General features: G+C 36.2%; 1 protein-coding gene across 1 annotated transcript in view; it reads left to right on the forward strand.

Moving 5' to 3' along the window:
• Positions 10,239-13,262, forward strand: part of LOC109848145 (gamma-tubulin complex component 5-like) — a 9,561-nt gene continuing 6,537 nt past the window's right edge. Inside the window, exons 1-7 of the mRNA XM_020417506.1 lie at positions 10,239-10,400; positions 10,989-11,086; positions 11,592-11,707; positions 11,813-12,073; positions 12,165-12,262; positions 12,682-12,844; positions 12,926-13,036. Of these exons, the coding sequence (XP_020273095.1) occupies positions 11,065-11,086; positions 11,592-11,707; positions 11,813-12,073; positions 12,165-12,262; positions 12,682-12,844; positions 12,926-13,036 (771 nt within the window). The 5' untranslated portion in view covers positions 10,239-10,400; positions 10,989-11,064. The remainder of the gene's footprint in view (positions 10,401-10,988; positions 11,087-11,591; positions 11,708-11,812; positions 12,074-12,164; positions 12,263-12,681; positions 12,845-12,925; positions 13,037-13,262) is intronic.

Genomic DNA, 13,262 nt, shown 5'->3' on the forward strand with positions numbered 1-13,262 from the left:
TGAGAAGAAAAGAAGAATAATAATAATAATGTATTTTTCTTCTCAATCTAATACGTCGCGGGCTTGTTCACGTTCCGATTCCCGGGTATTTTGGGAAGCGGGGCTTGACACAGATGCAGAGCTTTCCCAGAAGTCATGGTAAGCTCTATACGTTCACTTCCTATTATTGGTTTAGTGGAGTCATATGCTAAGCTTATGATTCCTCCACGTGATTCCTGATAATTTGAAAACCAAGAGCGATCATTACAGACGTGAATATTTGCTCCGGAATCCAAATACCAATCAGTGGAAGAAGTTAGAGAATTTACAAGATGAGATGAGGAGGCTAACCTAAAGGAGGTTGGATTCTCTTCAATCATATTAACTTTGTTGGATTCATTTTCTTTAGGAGCAGGTTTAGCCGGTTCCTTCTTCCGAAAGAAACAGTTGGGAGCCATGTGGTTGGTTCTACCACAGACAAAGCAGAACTTTCCATCAGACTTATGACTGGAAGAATTGGGATTTGATTTGAAGGAAGATTTGTTGAAAGATTATTGGTTTTTCTTGAATTTCTTCCCTTTAGGTTTGAAATTCCTAGATTTAGGCTTTTCTTCTACCAAGTTTACTTTAGCTTTTGATTCATTCTTGGTTTTGGAATTTTGCCTATGCTGGTCTTCAATACGAATAGCATTGAGAGCTTCAGTTAAGGTTAGATCTCATTGCTTGTGTCGGAGATCTTCAGCAAATCTAGACCAGGAGGGAGGGAGTTTATCAATCAAACATGAAACTTTATAATCGTCAGTAAAAGTGTTTCCTTTTGATTGGAGATGACGGAGGAAATCTAGGAATTTATGAATTTGTTCATTAATGGGCTTGTCATCAACCATCATGAACTTATTGAAGGAGGAGGAGGTGAAACGCAGAATTCCGGCATCATCATAGCCATATTCTGCTTCAAGAGCATTCCATAGGTCTTTTGCACTTTTGAATTCATAATATATGTCATAAAGGTTGTCCGCAAGTGCATAAGAATCCTATGACAACAATGATAATTGATTTCTTCTGGTTTCATAGAGCTAGAAAAGGAGCTAGCACTAGAACCAGAAATGGAAGGAGCAGGCTGTTCAGGATCAGGAGTCAAAGGTTGAAAACCACTAGTAGAAGACTCAGGAGTGTCAATAGCAGATAATAGACCTAAGGTAGTGAGCCAGTATCTCATCTGATTAGCCCACCGTTTATAGTTGACACCGGTGAACTTCTCAGGTTTAACACTTTTTGAATGATCAGGAATTGCCATAAGTCCAATTTGAGTTTACTAGTCTAGGTAGATGGAATCTAAACGGGTAAAGAATTTTGTCAATACTACTATACCAGAAACGTAATTAAAACTGCTCTTAACCAAAAAACTCTGAAAGTGAAAAGATTAAAGTTTTACTCGGGTAGTTTGGCCAGGTAAGAATAGTACTAGAGGTTGATCAAAGATCTATTAAGTACCTCGTTTCTTGCAGAGCGCTTTACGCAACCCTTAAACCTTGCCTTAGACACCAACTAATCCAAGAAAACTTGAACCGGTTCACTTAAAGACTTTTTGTTTCTGACAGATACAGAAATTGAGTACAGAAGCAGCAAAATAATTTTTTTATCTACTAATTTAGATGCAAAATTAGTTAACAAATTAAAATAGCTAACTATAGGTTAAAAATACAGATTTAAATTAACAGCAAAATTATTCTCTATCTTATAGATTGATGTTAAAAATTAAAACAATTATTATAAAACTGAAAATAAAAGAGTTAGAACACCAGGCCTGAACGGGTGCAGTCGTGATTCACTGCCCTAGAAGATAGAGGACCAGCCTTTCGCCCTGACGCAGTCAATCCTCACCCCCTAGCGGTAAAAGCCCCCAGAAACGGTCGGTCTCTGTACTCAAGCGCGAGTAGCAGAGCTTCTGCTCAGACGAAGATGGTTGTCCGAAATATAAGTAAATAGTAACTGAGAACATTTTTGAGGAAAAGCGTAGCTCTCAGAATTTTGAAGGAAAGAGAGGATTGGATGTTTCTTTTTATCACTTCTTCTTGTTGCTGTTGTGTCTTCTCCGAATGAGCTTCAGCTCTTTATATAGCCCTTGCTCTTCTTAACTGTCACTGGTAGTCTGCAGACGTTACACAGAAATCCCGCGTCCGTTATACGTTTCCATAACTCCCGCAACCGTTACAACTTATGTAAAACGTGCAAAAAAATAAAACTTGAGAGGCAAAAAACTCGTGCGAGTGCGGTGCGGCGGGGCGCGCGCGTCGTGGCGAGGCGTGCGTGTGTGGAGCAACAGCCCAAACAACACTAGGCCCAAAACACTAACTCAAAGCCCATTGAGATGTGAACCATTATAAACTTCTTGAACTTCTTCTCATTTTCCAATGTGGGACTGTTCACAAAGGCAAAATTGCATTTTCTTGAACCAAAAGTCCAACAGAATTATCTGCCCTTTTTTCCAGAAAGAGGGAGGATTGGATTCTTAGGGGCTGTTTGGTTCGTTTTTTAACTCGGTGGAAAAGTTTTACACCGCCTCCACATCAGATTTTGGGGCTGTTTGGTTCGTTTTTTAACTCGGTGGAAAAGTTTTACACCGCCTCCACATCAGATTTTTCATGCCCACGTAGGATATAAGATTTCCGTCGGTTTTTTCCCATCTTTGGTTCGCTAGGGTTGAAGAAGGGAAACTCGGTGAAAATCGCCGCCACATCAGATTTTTTTTCTCTCCCCCAATTCCTTCCTCAACCTCGTGAAATCGACGAAACTGCAACCACCTCGGCTTTTTGCCATATAAACAAAAGTTTCCTTTTTTTCCATGCGAACCAAACACAAGAAAAATAAATACATTGGTTTCCCACCATTTTTTTGTGCGAACCAAAGCGAAACAATCTATTTTTTGAAAAAGTTTGGAAAACTCAAAACTTATGTTTTTATACATGGAAATGCATTTTCTTATATCTAGAAAACGAACCAAACAGCCCCTTACTTGATGATTGAGGAGGAGTAATTGAATTTGGGTCTCTAAATGTTAATTTACTAATTCGTGTAGTGTTTGAACCCCCTGCTGCTGTAGTTGGCATTTGAATAAAATAGGCAGTAATCTGTGCTTTTGTTATCCATATGGTCGTGTCTATACCTTGACCTTCAGAGGGTTTTTTTTTTTATTTATTTGTAATTTTGGTGAGGTTATCTGTAAATTAACATCTTGCCAGATTTGAATCCGAATGTGCTGTATAGATAAAGGGACAATATAAGTAGAGTATGGAGTTTGGGGTCGTTGACATTATTTGCCCTTTTTTCTACGTGACCTCAAAATAATATATTGCTAGAGTACGGGTTTGTATGTGATATATCTACATGGAATATATAGGTAATTTCTAGTTTTCTCAGTGGAGTAGTTAGTTAGTAAAACTATGTTTCATCTGGCTATGATTTCTGGTCAAGTTATTTTCCCAACAATGTAGTATATATATTTTGCGTGAGTTTGAGTCTGTTTTTTACCATATTGGGTAATCTTTTGAATTTCTACAGCTCAAACTCTTGGAATATATTAATTTCTAGTTATATATTGGGTAGTTACCACACTACCGTACAATTTTTCACCTGGGTCCACCACATTATTGAAATCTCCACGTAGGATCAAAGCCTCATTTTAAGGAAGATGAATATCAACGATATTATCTCAAAGAATTTGCTCTTATAATTGACGCAACAACTCCTGGTTTCGGAGAACCCCACCAATTAAAAGTTTGTAGAACGTTTCAAGAGCTCAGTGATTTTTGAACATTTCAAGAGGTTTCCATAAAACTCCCCCAAACGTATAGGGGCCTCTCTAATAATTTTCAAATTCCGGTTTAGCTTACCTCAAAGGTGGGGTTTTGCAAATTTTACCCTATAGTTTGGGATTTACGATTTCTTCCCCAAACCCTCTCAACCCTAGAAACAGCGACGGTGGTCTCGGGCAGCGGTGGCCGGTGTTCCTTGGAGCGGCAGCGATCGGAGAGGTACAACACTCCGATGGCATCCCATAATATTTAGGGTTTTTTTTTTTTTTGAGAAAAAGGATGGATTACTACAAAGGTAATCCAGCCAGCTAAATTAACAAAAATGGTTGTTACATAAAATACTCACCCCCAACCAAGAGTGAGTATTACAGTCCATATCAGCAACTACATACAAAGAAGAAAAACATCACCCCTCTGTACATACTCAAAAGAGGGAAGATAAAAAAAGATCTAACAAAAAACCAAAAGAAGGACAGTTCACAATGTAACTGAGTTTTTAGTTTTAGAAAACAAAAAACATCACAGCTGCACCTTTTGTATCTCATCACTCTAGCTGAATCATCAAACTCTCCACATTTCTATCTTCATTTCTGGCCACTCCAGCAGCTTGGAGACTAACAACATTCCTCTTTTTCCGCCTCTCCTTCAGTCTAGCAGCTCGAGCAGAGACTCTTTCAGCACCTAGCCAAAAAGTTGCGAAGGTCATAATTTTGTTCAAGAGCTCAAGGGACTTCTTCTTTTTATCTGAAAAAATTCTATCGTTACGTTCTTGCCAAATGCACCAGACCAAAGAACAAATGATCACATCCCTTTTCAGCTTACTATTCGCAATATCTCCAGTCTTCCAATTAAGCCAAATATCTTTCAAAGAGTCTAAACTAAAAGTATTCTCAGTCTCCAATTTGAATTGAATCGATCTCCATATTGAGTAAACAAACTCACATTTGATGAAAAGATGCGTATGATTCTCCTCCAATTTAGAACATAAACAACAAGTTTTATCCAATCCTTTCTTTTCCAGCACATCCTTTGTATTTAAGCTTTGTCTAAGTGCCAACCAAACTAGAACTTTCACTTTTAAAGGGATAGGAAGCTGCCATAAATTTGCACAATCATATCTTACACCACCATCAATTAAAACTTGATAGAAAGACCTCACTGTGAAATTCCCTTTTGTCTCCCAAAGTCATTTCCTTGTATCCTCCTTTTGCTCTAAACAAATGGAATTTATTAATCTCATCATAGAACAATATTGGGGAACCAGGACCCCAACAACTTCTTTCTTAAACTGTATGTTCCATCTCCACAAATTATCCTCTTTTTTTAACATGCTATTAATAGCAGTAAAAGGATACAAAGTTATAGCAAATAAGGATGGAAATAAAGAAGACAGAGTAAATGAGCCTAACCATTTGTCCAGCCAAAACAAAGTATGGTTTCCATTTCCAACTTCCACCTGAGAACTGCATAGAAAACTTTCAAAATTAACACTAAAATTTCTCCAAAAGCATGATAGAAGTTTTCTCCCAAAATGAATATAATCTGTCCAGCTTTTCTTTTCAAAATATTTGTAAAAACTAATTTGTTTCCAAATGTCAGGCCTTCCATCAAACCATTTCCAAAGCCATTTACCTAAAAGAGCTTTATTCATGATTCTCAAATTTATTATACCTAAGCCACCACAGTGTCTAGGTCTACATATCTCCTCCCATTTCACCAAATTAGTGCATTTTTTGTTGTCTAAAGATCCAGTCCATAAAAATCTTCTCCTTATTTTATCAATTTTATCAATGATCCATGAAGGAAAAAGAAAAAAAGAAAGCCAGAAAATTGGCATAGAAGATAGAACTGAGTTGATTAAAACTAGTCTACCTCCTCTAGATAAAGATCTGCCTTTCCACAAAGATAATCTCCTTTCAATTTTATCAATCAAAGGGAGCCAGTCATTTTTCTTCAATTTACCAGGCCTTAAAGACACTCCAAGATAAGTAATAGGAAAATTTCCACTTTTACAATTCAACATAATAGCCAAATTCTTTTGTAAAGGTTCATTATTCTCAAGAGTGATAAGAACACTCTTATTGAAATTAATCTTTAACCCTGATGCCAACTCAAAGCAATACAAAATCAGTTTCAACACTATTAACTGTTCTCTTTTATTTTTACAAAAAATCAATGTATCATCAGCATACTGTAAACAAACAATTTTATGATCCATATTAATAGGGCTTAAGCCTTCAATAAGATAAGAGTTAACTGCTAAAGACAACATTCTGGTAAAAGCATCAGCTGCCAACACAAAAAGAAGTGGTGACAAAGGATCTCCTTGACGAACACCTCTTTTAGACATAATCCAACTTCCAGGTTTACCATTGATATTAATAGCAGACATGCCTCCTTTTAAACACATATTCATCCAATTAATCCATTTCTCACCAAAGTTTTTAGCCTTTAAAACCTCCAACATAAAATCCCAGTCTAACATATCATAGGCTTTTGAAAAGTCTAATTTTAAAAGAATTCCTCCTTTTTTGTTATTTTGGAAACAATCATCAATGATCTCTTGAGCTGCAGCTACCCCATCAATCAGCAATCTGTTCTTAATAAAACCAGACTGAACTGAATCAATAAGCCACTCAAGTTTAGGGTTTAATCTATTTGTCAAAACTTTTGTAATAATTTTGTAAATCACATTAAGGAGACTGATAGGTCTAAAATCATTAACAGTATTAGCCTCATTTTTCTTTGGAATAAGAACAATATGAGCATAATTAATTCTGTTAATCTTCAAAATACCTTCATAAAATTCCTCAAAAAGCCTCATAATATCCCTTTTCACAGTCTCCCAAAAGACTTGGAAAAACAAAGCAGGAAAACCATCAGGACCAGGGGACTTATCACCATTCATATCAAAAATGGCTTTATGAATTTCTTCCTCAGAAAAAGGAATTTCAATATCCCTAGGACTCCAATCAACAAAAGGGAATAAACCATTCCAATCTAGCTGACATCTATGAGACACCTTTTGACCAAATATCTGTTTGTAATGTTCTGAAAAAATCTGAGCTATACCAAACTCAGAACTTACTTCAACATCATTATGCATGATGGAAGAAATCAAATTATTCCTCTTCCTACCATTGGCAATTTTATGAAAATATGCAGTATTGTTATCCCCTTCTTTAAGCCAATGAGCTTTTGATCTTTGTTTCCACATTTGCTCCTCTTGAAGCAGAGTCTCATTTAATTGAATGATAATCTCATTTTTTTAATTACTTCATCATCCTCTAAATCTCTATTCTCCTCCATAACATCCCATTCTAACAGACTGTCCAACAGATCTTTCTTTTTTTGCTTAACACTATAAAACTTTGAATGTACCCATTGTTTGATACACTTTCTCATAAATCTTAGTTTACCCACTATGTTTTTAGCAGCAGATTCACTCTTAGGAGCACAATTCCACCAGATAGGTACACTTTTCATAAAATCATCAGACTGTAACCAATTTTTTTCAAATCTAAAAATTTTTACTTGCTGTTGATTTTCCCCACAGTCAAAACTAATAGGAGCATGGTCAGATAACTGGCTACTAAGACCTTGTTGTCTAGAAAAAGGAAAGAAATCTTCCCATTCAGAGTTAAAGAAAACTCTGTCAAGTCTAGCCATAGAAGGAGATCTTCTTTTATTTGTCCAAGTAAACTTTCTTCCATGAAGAGGACTATCTATTAATTCCAACTCATTAATCACTTCTTTAAAATCTTCCATATCTTTTCTGTGATTAGTTTTTCCTTTCCTTTCTGAAGAATTAATAGTGACATTAAAATCACCAACCACAACCCAAGGTCCAGAAAAGGAGTTTTTAACATCTCTCAGTTCTTGCCAAAAAAGTACTCTCTCCTTATTACAATGAGGACCATATACAGAAGAGATGGTCCATATAAATCCATTCTTCTTATTTTTTAACATAACTGACAAAACATGTTTACCAGCAATTTCCTGATTTTTCTTCCACACATTGTTATTCCAGCCAACCATAATTCCACCAGAAGCCCCATTAGAAGGTACAAAAGCCCAATCATACATGTTTACAACAACTTAACTTTGTCTCTTGCAAACAAATAATTTCAAATTTATTCATTTGACAAAAATCTTTAACTCCAAATCTTTTTGAGCTCAAGCCCAATCCTCTTACATTCCATGTAACTAACATAGACAACAAAACAAACTCCTCAAATCAAATCTGGAGCCTACTCAAAAGTAGCTCTCTCCTGTTCCATCTGCCTCACTTTTTCAAGGGGATCAAAATTCCCTTGAGGCTCAAGAATGATGGCACATTTAGAAGCATAATTTTGTAACTGCTTATTAGAACAAGCATCAAATAGAATTGGAACAAAATTAGAGCCCAAAGAAGAAGAGTTTTCACCTGATCCACTAGCAGAGGCACCTGGAATATTCTGTAAGATATTTTTCTTTGCAACTCTGGATGTAGCCCTATCCAGTGCATACATGGGTTCCATATCCACAAACCTTGAACATCTTCTGACAAAAGTAACATTAGGAACAACTTCATATTCCATGGGTGGTAAAGAGTTCAAAGGTTGAATAATAGGAATATTCTCTTCCTTCTCTGAGATTTCCTCAATGCTGGAATGCTTTGGAAGAATTATCCATTTATCAGCCTCACTATTATCATTCTTAGCAGAACTTTCTTCATTAAAAGAAGTCTCTCCCTCTTTGAAATCTGTCATATCTTCCATGATAATAGTCATATTAGATTCCTTTTCACATTGGGAATTCTTTTCAACTTCTTCACCATTACCCTCACCACACTCCATTATTTGATCAGGAAGAACTCCAGTATCATTCATCTTTATCTGTTCTGACTGTTGTTCAACCCCCATATCAATCAGCTGCTCAAAATAATCTTCCACATCAGTTACTACCTGTTCTGGTTGTTGCTCCACATCAACATCTATTGATATCTTCTCTCCCCAAGTTCCCCACTCAGATTTTTTATTCTGATAAAAGACTTTTGCATCAGCCCATAATCTGGCAGCGGGAGAATTCCATGGATTATTCCTCAAGTCTTGCTTAACATTTCATGAAGTGGTTTCAGATCCTTTCAGAGAAGAAGAACCAGATCCACTATCCTTCCTTCCTTTAAACCATTTATATTGATAAGAACTTTGGTTAGTATCATCCAGTTGGTCCACCTTTTGTTTTTTCTTTACCCCTTCATTTGCTTCACCCATAATAGACATGATAGAAACTTCAATGTTATATTGATTCTTTCCAACAACCACCTTCAAAATTTTAGGAATGTCTATATACTCTAAACAACAAACCAACATTACAGCATCCACAAACTCTGTACATGCATTTGTTAATGAATCCAATTCAACAAGATCAGCAAAAGGCTTAACCATCAAATCAAAAGATTCTTTATTCCACAGATGAGGTGGAACATTTTTCATTTTAATCCACACAAATGCTTTTCTTTTTTCTACCACATTTCCTTCCCAAGCACTCCATCTTCTAAATTTAATTTTACACGATCTCAAGTTGATTACCCCCATTCTAATCAGATCATCCATTTGTTTCCATGGTTGAATTTTAACCAAAACTTCACCATTAGTAAACAACCTCACATCCCAGTGCTTATTCATAGGAAAATAAGCTCTCAAATCCAATTCTAATCTTTCCAGAGAAATATTACCTCCTTCAACAAAAGAAACTATAGCAAAGTTTCTAAACTTCTGAAAACTAGAATTAACTTCCCCTTCAAATTTTAAAATAGCAGTAGTAAAACGACCCCCGACCAAGAATCTGTCCAGCTCTTCCTCTAAAGCCTCTACCCCCAACATTTCGTCCTCCAGATCCTCGACCCCCAAAAGAACCACGACCACCATCATAAGATCCTCTTCCACCAAAACCACGACCTCTGATATCAGATCTACCACTATTACGGTCAAAAGCTCTACAATTTCTTGCTTCATGACCTGTTTCTTGACAATTGAAGCAGACAATTGGGTCTCTGCAATCTTTCGCCATATGCTTCAATCCTCCACAACGAAAACACAGATGATTCTTTCTGATGAATTCTGCCGAAAGAACACGAGGAGAAGAAAGAGAATTTTGGGGAGGCGGCGATTTAGGGTTTCTCTTCACAACATTCACCCATTCCCCTTTAGAAATATCTTCCTTCAGTTCTTCTTGGGATCTCCGCGATGGATCAATCCCCACCGCAAACTTTAACCCTAGTTCATCAAACTTAACCCTAGTTTTCTCACCTTGGGTTTGAAGAGAGTGATTGGGCTCAGAAAATTTCGAATCAGAAGAAAAATAACGCTCTCCCCAGATATTGCGGGCCACGAATTCCTTTGGGTTCGGCCCATGACCCAAATCCATTCCCAAAAAATCCATCACAGACCAAAAAAGAACAAGAAAACGGGAAAAATCTAAAATCAACGAGAAAAACGAAAAATGGAGATTGAAAATAGAAACCCTAGACTCGAAGATTTCCTGAATATCTCAGATCCCAGAAGAAAATCTAAGATCAACGAGAAAAATCGCCTTGCTGAAAATCGCCTCCGAATCGCCCCGGTTTGCTATCCTCGCTACCAGCATGTCTTAATCTTGATATTTCTCTTTCTGTACTTAGCTTCGACAATATTAATCTGAATCACATAATATTTAGGGTTTTTTTTTGCTGGTATGCTTCAAGTTCTATTTGGTTATCAATTTCTTAGGTTTTCACTTCTCCGTTTAGCTTTTCCAGACAAATTAAAGGGTGTTACATGCTAAAACCCCCAAAAAAGCAATCGACAACCCGCAAAAGAAATTTGTTATTTGGCCAGCAATGTCTTCACTTTTCAAATTTCATCATTCTTAGGTCTTTAATGCCCTGCTCTCAAACGAAATTCGCTCCAGTTCTTATCAAAATCTAAGTTGTGCCCCCATTTTACTCTCTTTCTTTCTGTAAATTAGGGTTTAGTGTGGTGAAATCGCTAACTATAGTAGTTTTCTTCTTAAATGTGTTATTTTGTAAGCTTGATTGAGCACACTAGTTGTTTTCTTGATGAAATTTATGATTTACTGAATTTCTGAATTGAGAATGTTTATTGGTCATTTTTATTTATTTTAGAATTTAGATGTAACCTCCAGTTTAATGGGCACATTTGTATTTTACAGTAATCATTGCACGTGAAGCTCTTCGAAGAAGCCATGTTCTTTAGATGAGTGGCGGGGTTCAGTGCACAAGTATAACATGACGAACACTGTTTTACATGGTGAGTATCGCATTCAATCGTTTGAATTCTATCAAATACCTATGAGCTCATGCTCTGTATTTAGTACTTATTCAGCGTTTATTATTTAAAATTTGTCAAGAGTCTCTAGTGTTTCTGGTTTGAATTCTGCTAATTACTTTAAACAAATTGTACATGGGTAGTTGTATTCTGCATTGAATTAAAGCATTTTGACTATTGTTGTTACTTGGTAATTTGGTATATGTTGCATGCATTCAAGGAACGGCTTCATGCTACACCCAAAGTTTGAGTTTTCTTTAGTCTTTTTTATTCTTTCCCTCAATAAGTTCTGTATCTATTTTCCACAAAACCCAACCATCCAGATGGATATGATCTTCAAGGATGCACTGATAAAACTTTAATGAGAAAACTTGTGAAATCGGTCTATGTTTGTTTATATATACTAATGGGACTGCAAGCTTGTTTCGATGAAATTTTCCTTTCCTCTCTCACTTATTTTATTATGCTTTCTCTTCCTACTTTACAGATGTACCAGTAACGGATGTTTCTCAAAGTTTTATCAGTAAGCTCCATTTTAGCATTTCAAAAGGACTCCCTCATGCAGAGCCAGTCCACGCATTTGAAAAAAGTGAAAGAGAACTGGTAACTGAATCATATTAAACCACGTCCTTTCTCATGGGGACTCACAATCTTAGGAATCCTGAATCATCTTCTCATTATAGCTTCTAATCTTATATGTTTTGTCAGGTGCATGGAGTCTTACAAATGCTCCAAGGATTCTCTACTTCTTTATTTAATTGGGATGAGTATGGTCAAGGGTTTCATCTAAAGAGTGAAATATATACATCACATATGTCACATACAAGTCTACATGGAATTGTGAACCAATTTGCATTTGGTGGATCATGCTTAAAGAAAGTGGAAAATTTTATAAAGATGGTGGAGGCCTCTCGTCAAAGATCCCCAACGTTGAAGGCTTTTGGTAATTCTGTCAAGTCGTGGCTCAAGGTAAGTATTGTCTGTACAAAATCTGGAGTGAAATTCAGCAAACTGTGGTTGTTGTAGTAAGAAATATGAAATAAGTTTCTTTCATGAAAAGAGGTTGCGAGATATTGCTTTAAAGGAGGAAGTAAAGTTGGTCGGTTCAGATTATGGGAATTCTATCACACTTCTGGGTTTAACCAGTACTGTATCAAGGTTTGGCCCACATTTCATGTTTATATTTTGAATTTAAACTCATTATATATTTCTTTTCTTTCCCTTTATTTTTACATTTCTAAGCATATCGTTATATTTCGATACTGGTATAAGTGTAAACTGGAGTCCATTAGTAGACACAGCACAAGACGTTATGATCATTTATGCTGACAATATCAATACCGTACTTTTGGCTGATTGCTGTGTACTATCTTTCTAACTTGTGTATGATATTGATGTTTGGCTGATTGCTGTGTGCTATCTTTCTAACTTGTGTATGATATTGATCTTTGGCACAATGAGAAGGCAAAGGAGAACAGTGGGAATTTTTGTTTTCATCATTGTATGTGTTTGGTGAATATATACTTCACTTCCTCCTATCTATGCAAATAATGTCCTCATTCCTACTACTTTTGCAGTCTCTGTTCCGGGGCAGAACAGTTGTTTCAAGTAGTGCATGGAGCAGTTCCAAATGTTTATTTTGATTCCGAAACATCTACCTCTGCTGATGAGATTGCTGTTCATATTCTTGACCATCTTTTCAAGAAATTGAATGAAGCCTGTCTTGTGCAAGGTGGAGAGGTTGCAAAATAATTCTATATACATGATATTTCTGTTCCCTTATTAACATTTACAATTTAATTTAAGTAATTACTCTTACAGGAAGAGGCATATCATATGCTGTTAGCAATTTTCACAGAAAGTTTGCTCCCTTACCTGGAGGGTCTTGATTCGTGGCTGTACGAGGGAATTCTTGATGATCCTTATGAGGAGGTACATGTTATTAATTTATTTGCAGTCTCCATATTTCCTTTGGGTGGGATTTGATTTCATAACTATATCTCAGAATCTTTAATATGGAAGGACTCTTCTTGACAGTTTGCTATGTTCAAATGATAAAAAACTTAATGAGAAAATTATCTTATATCTGAAATAATATTTTTTAATGTTTGCACTTTATAAAGTATGCCTCCTTTTCCCCCGAAATTTCACCAAGCAA

The sequence above is a fragment of the Asparagus officinalis genome, chromosome 7, assembly GCF_001876935.1.
Source record: "Asparagus officinalis chromosome 7, Aspof.V1, whole genome shotgun sequence".
NCBI classification, from domain to species: domain Eukaryota; kingdom Viridiplantae; phylum Streptophyta; class Magnoliopsida; order Asparagales; family Asparagaceae; genus Asparagus; species Asparagus officinalis.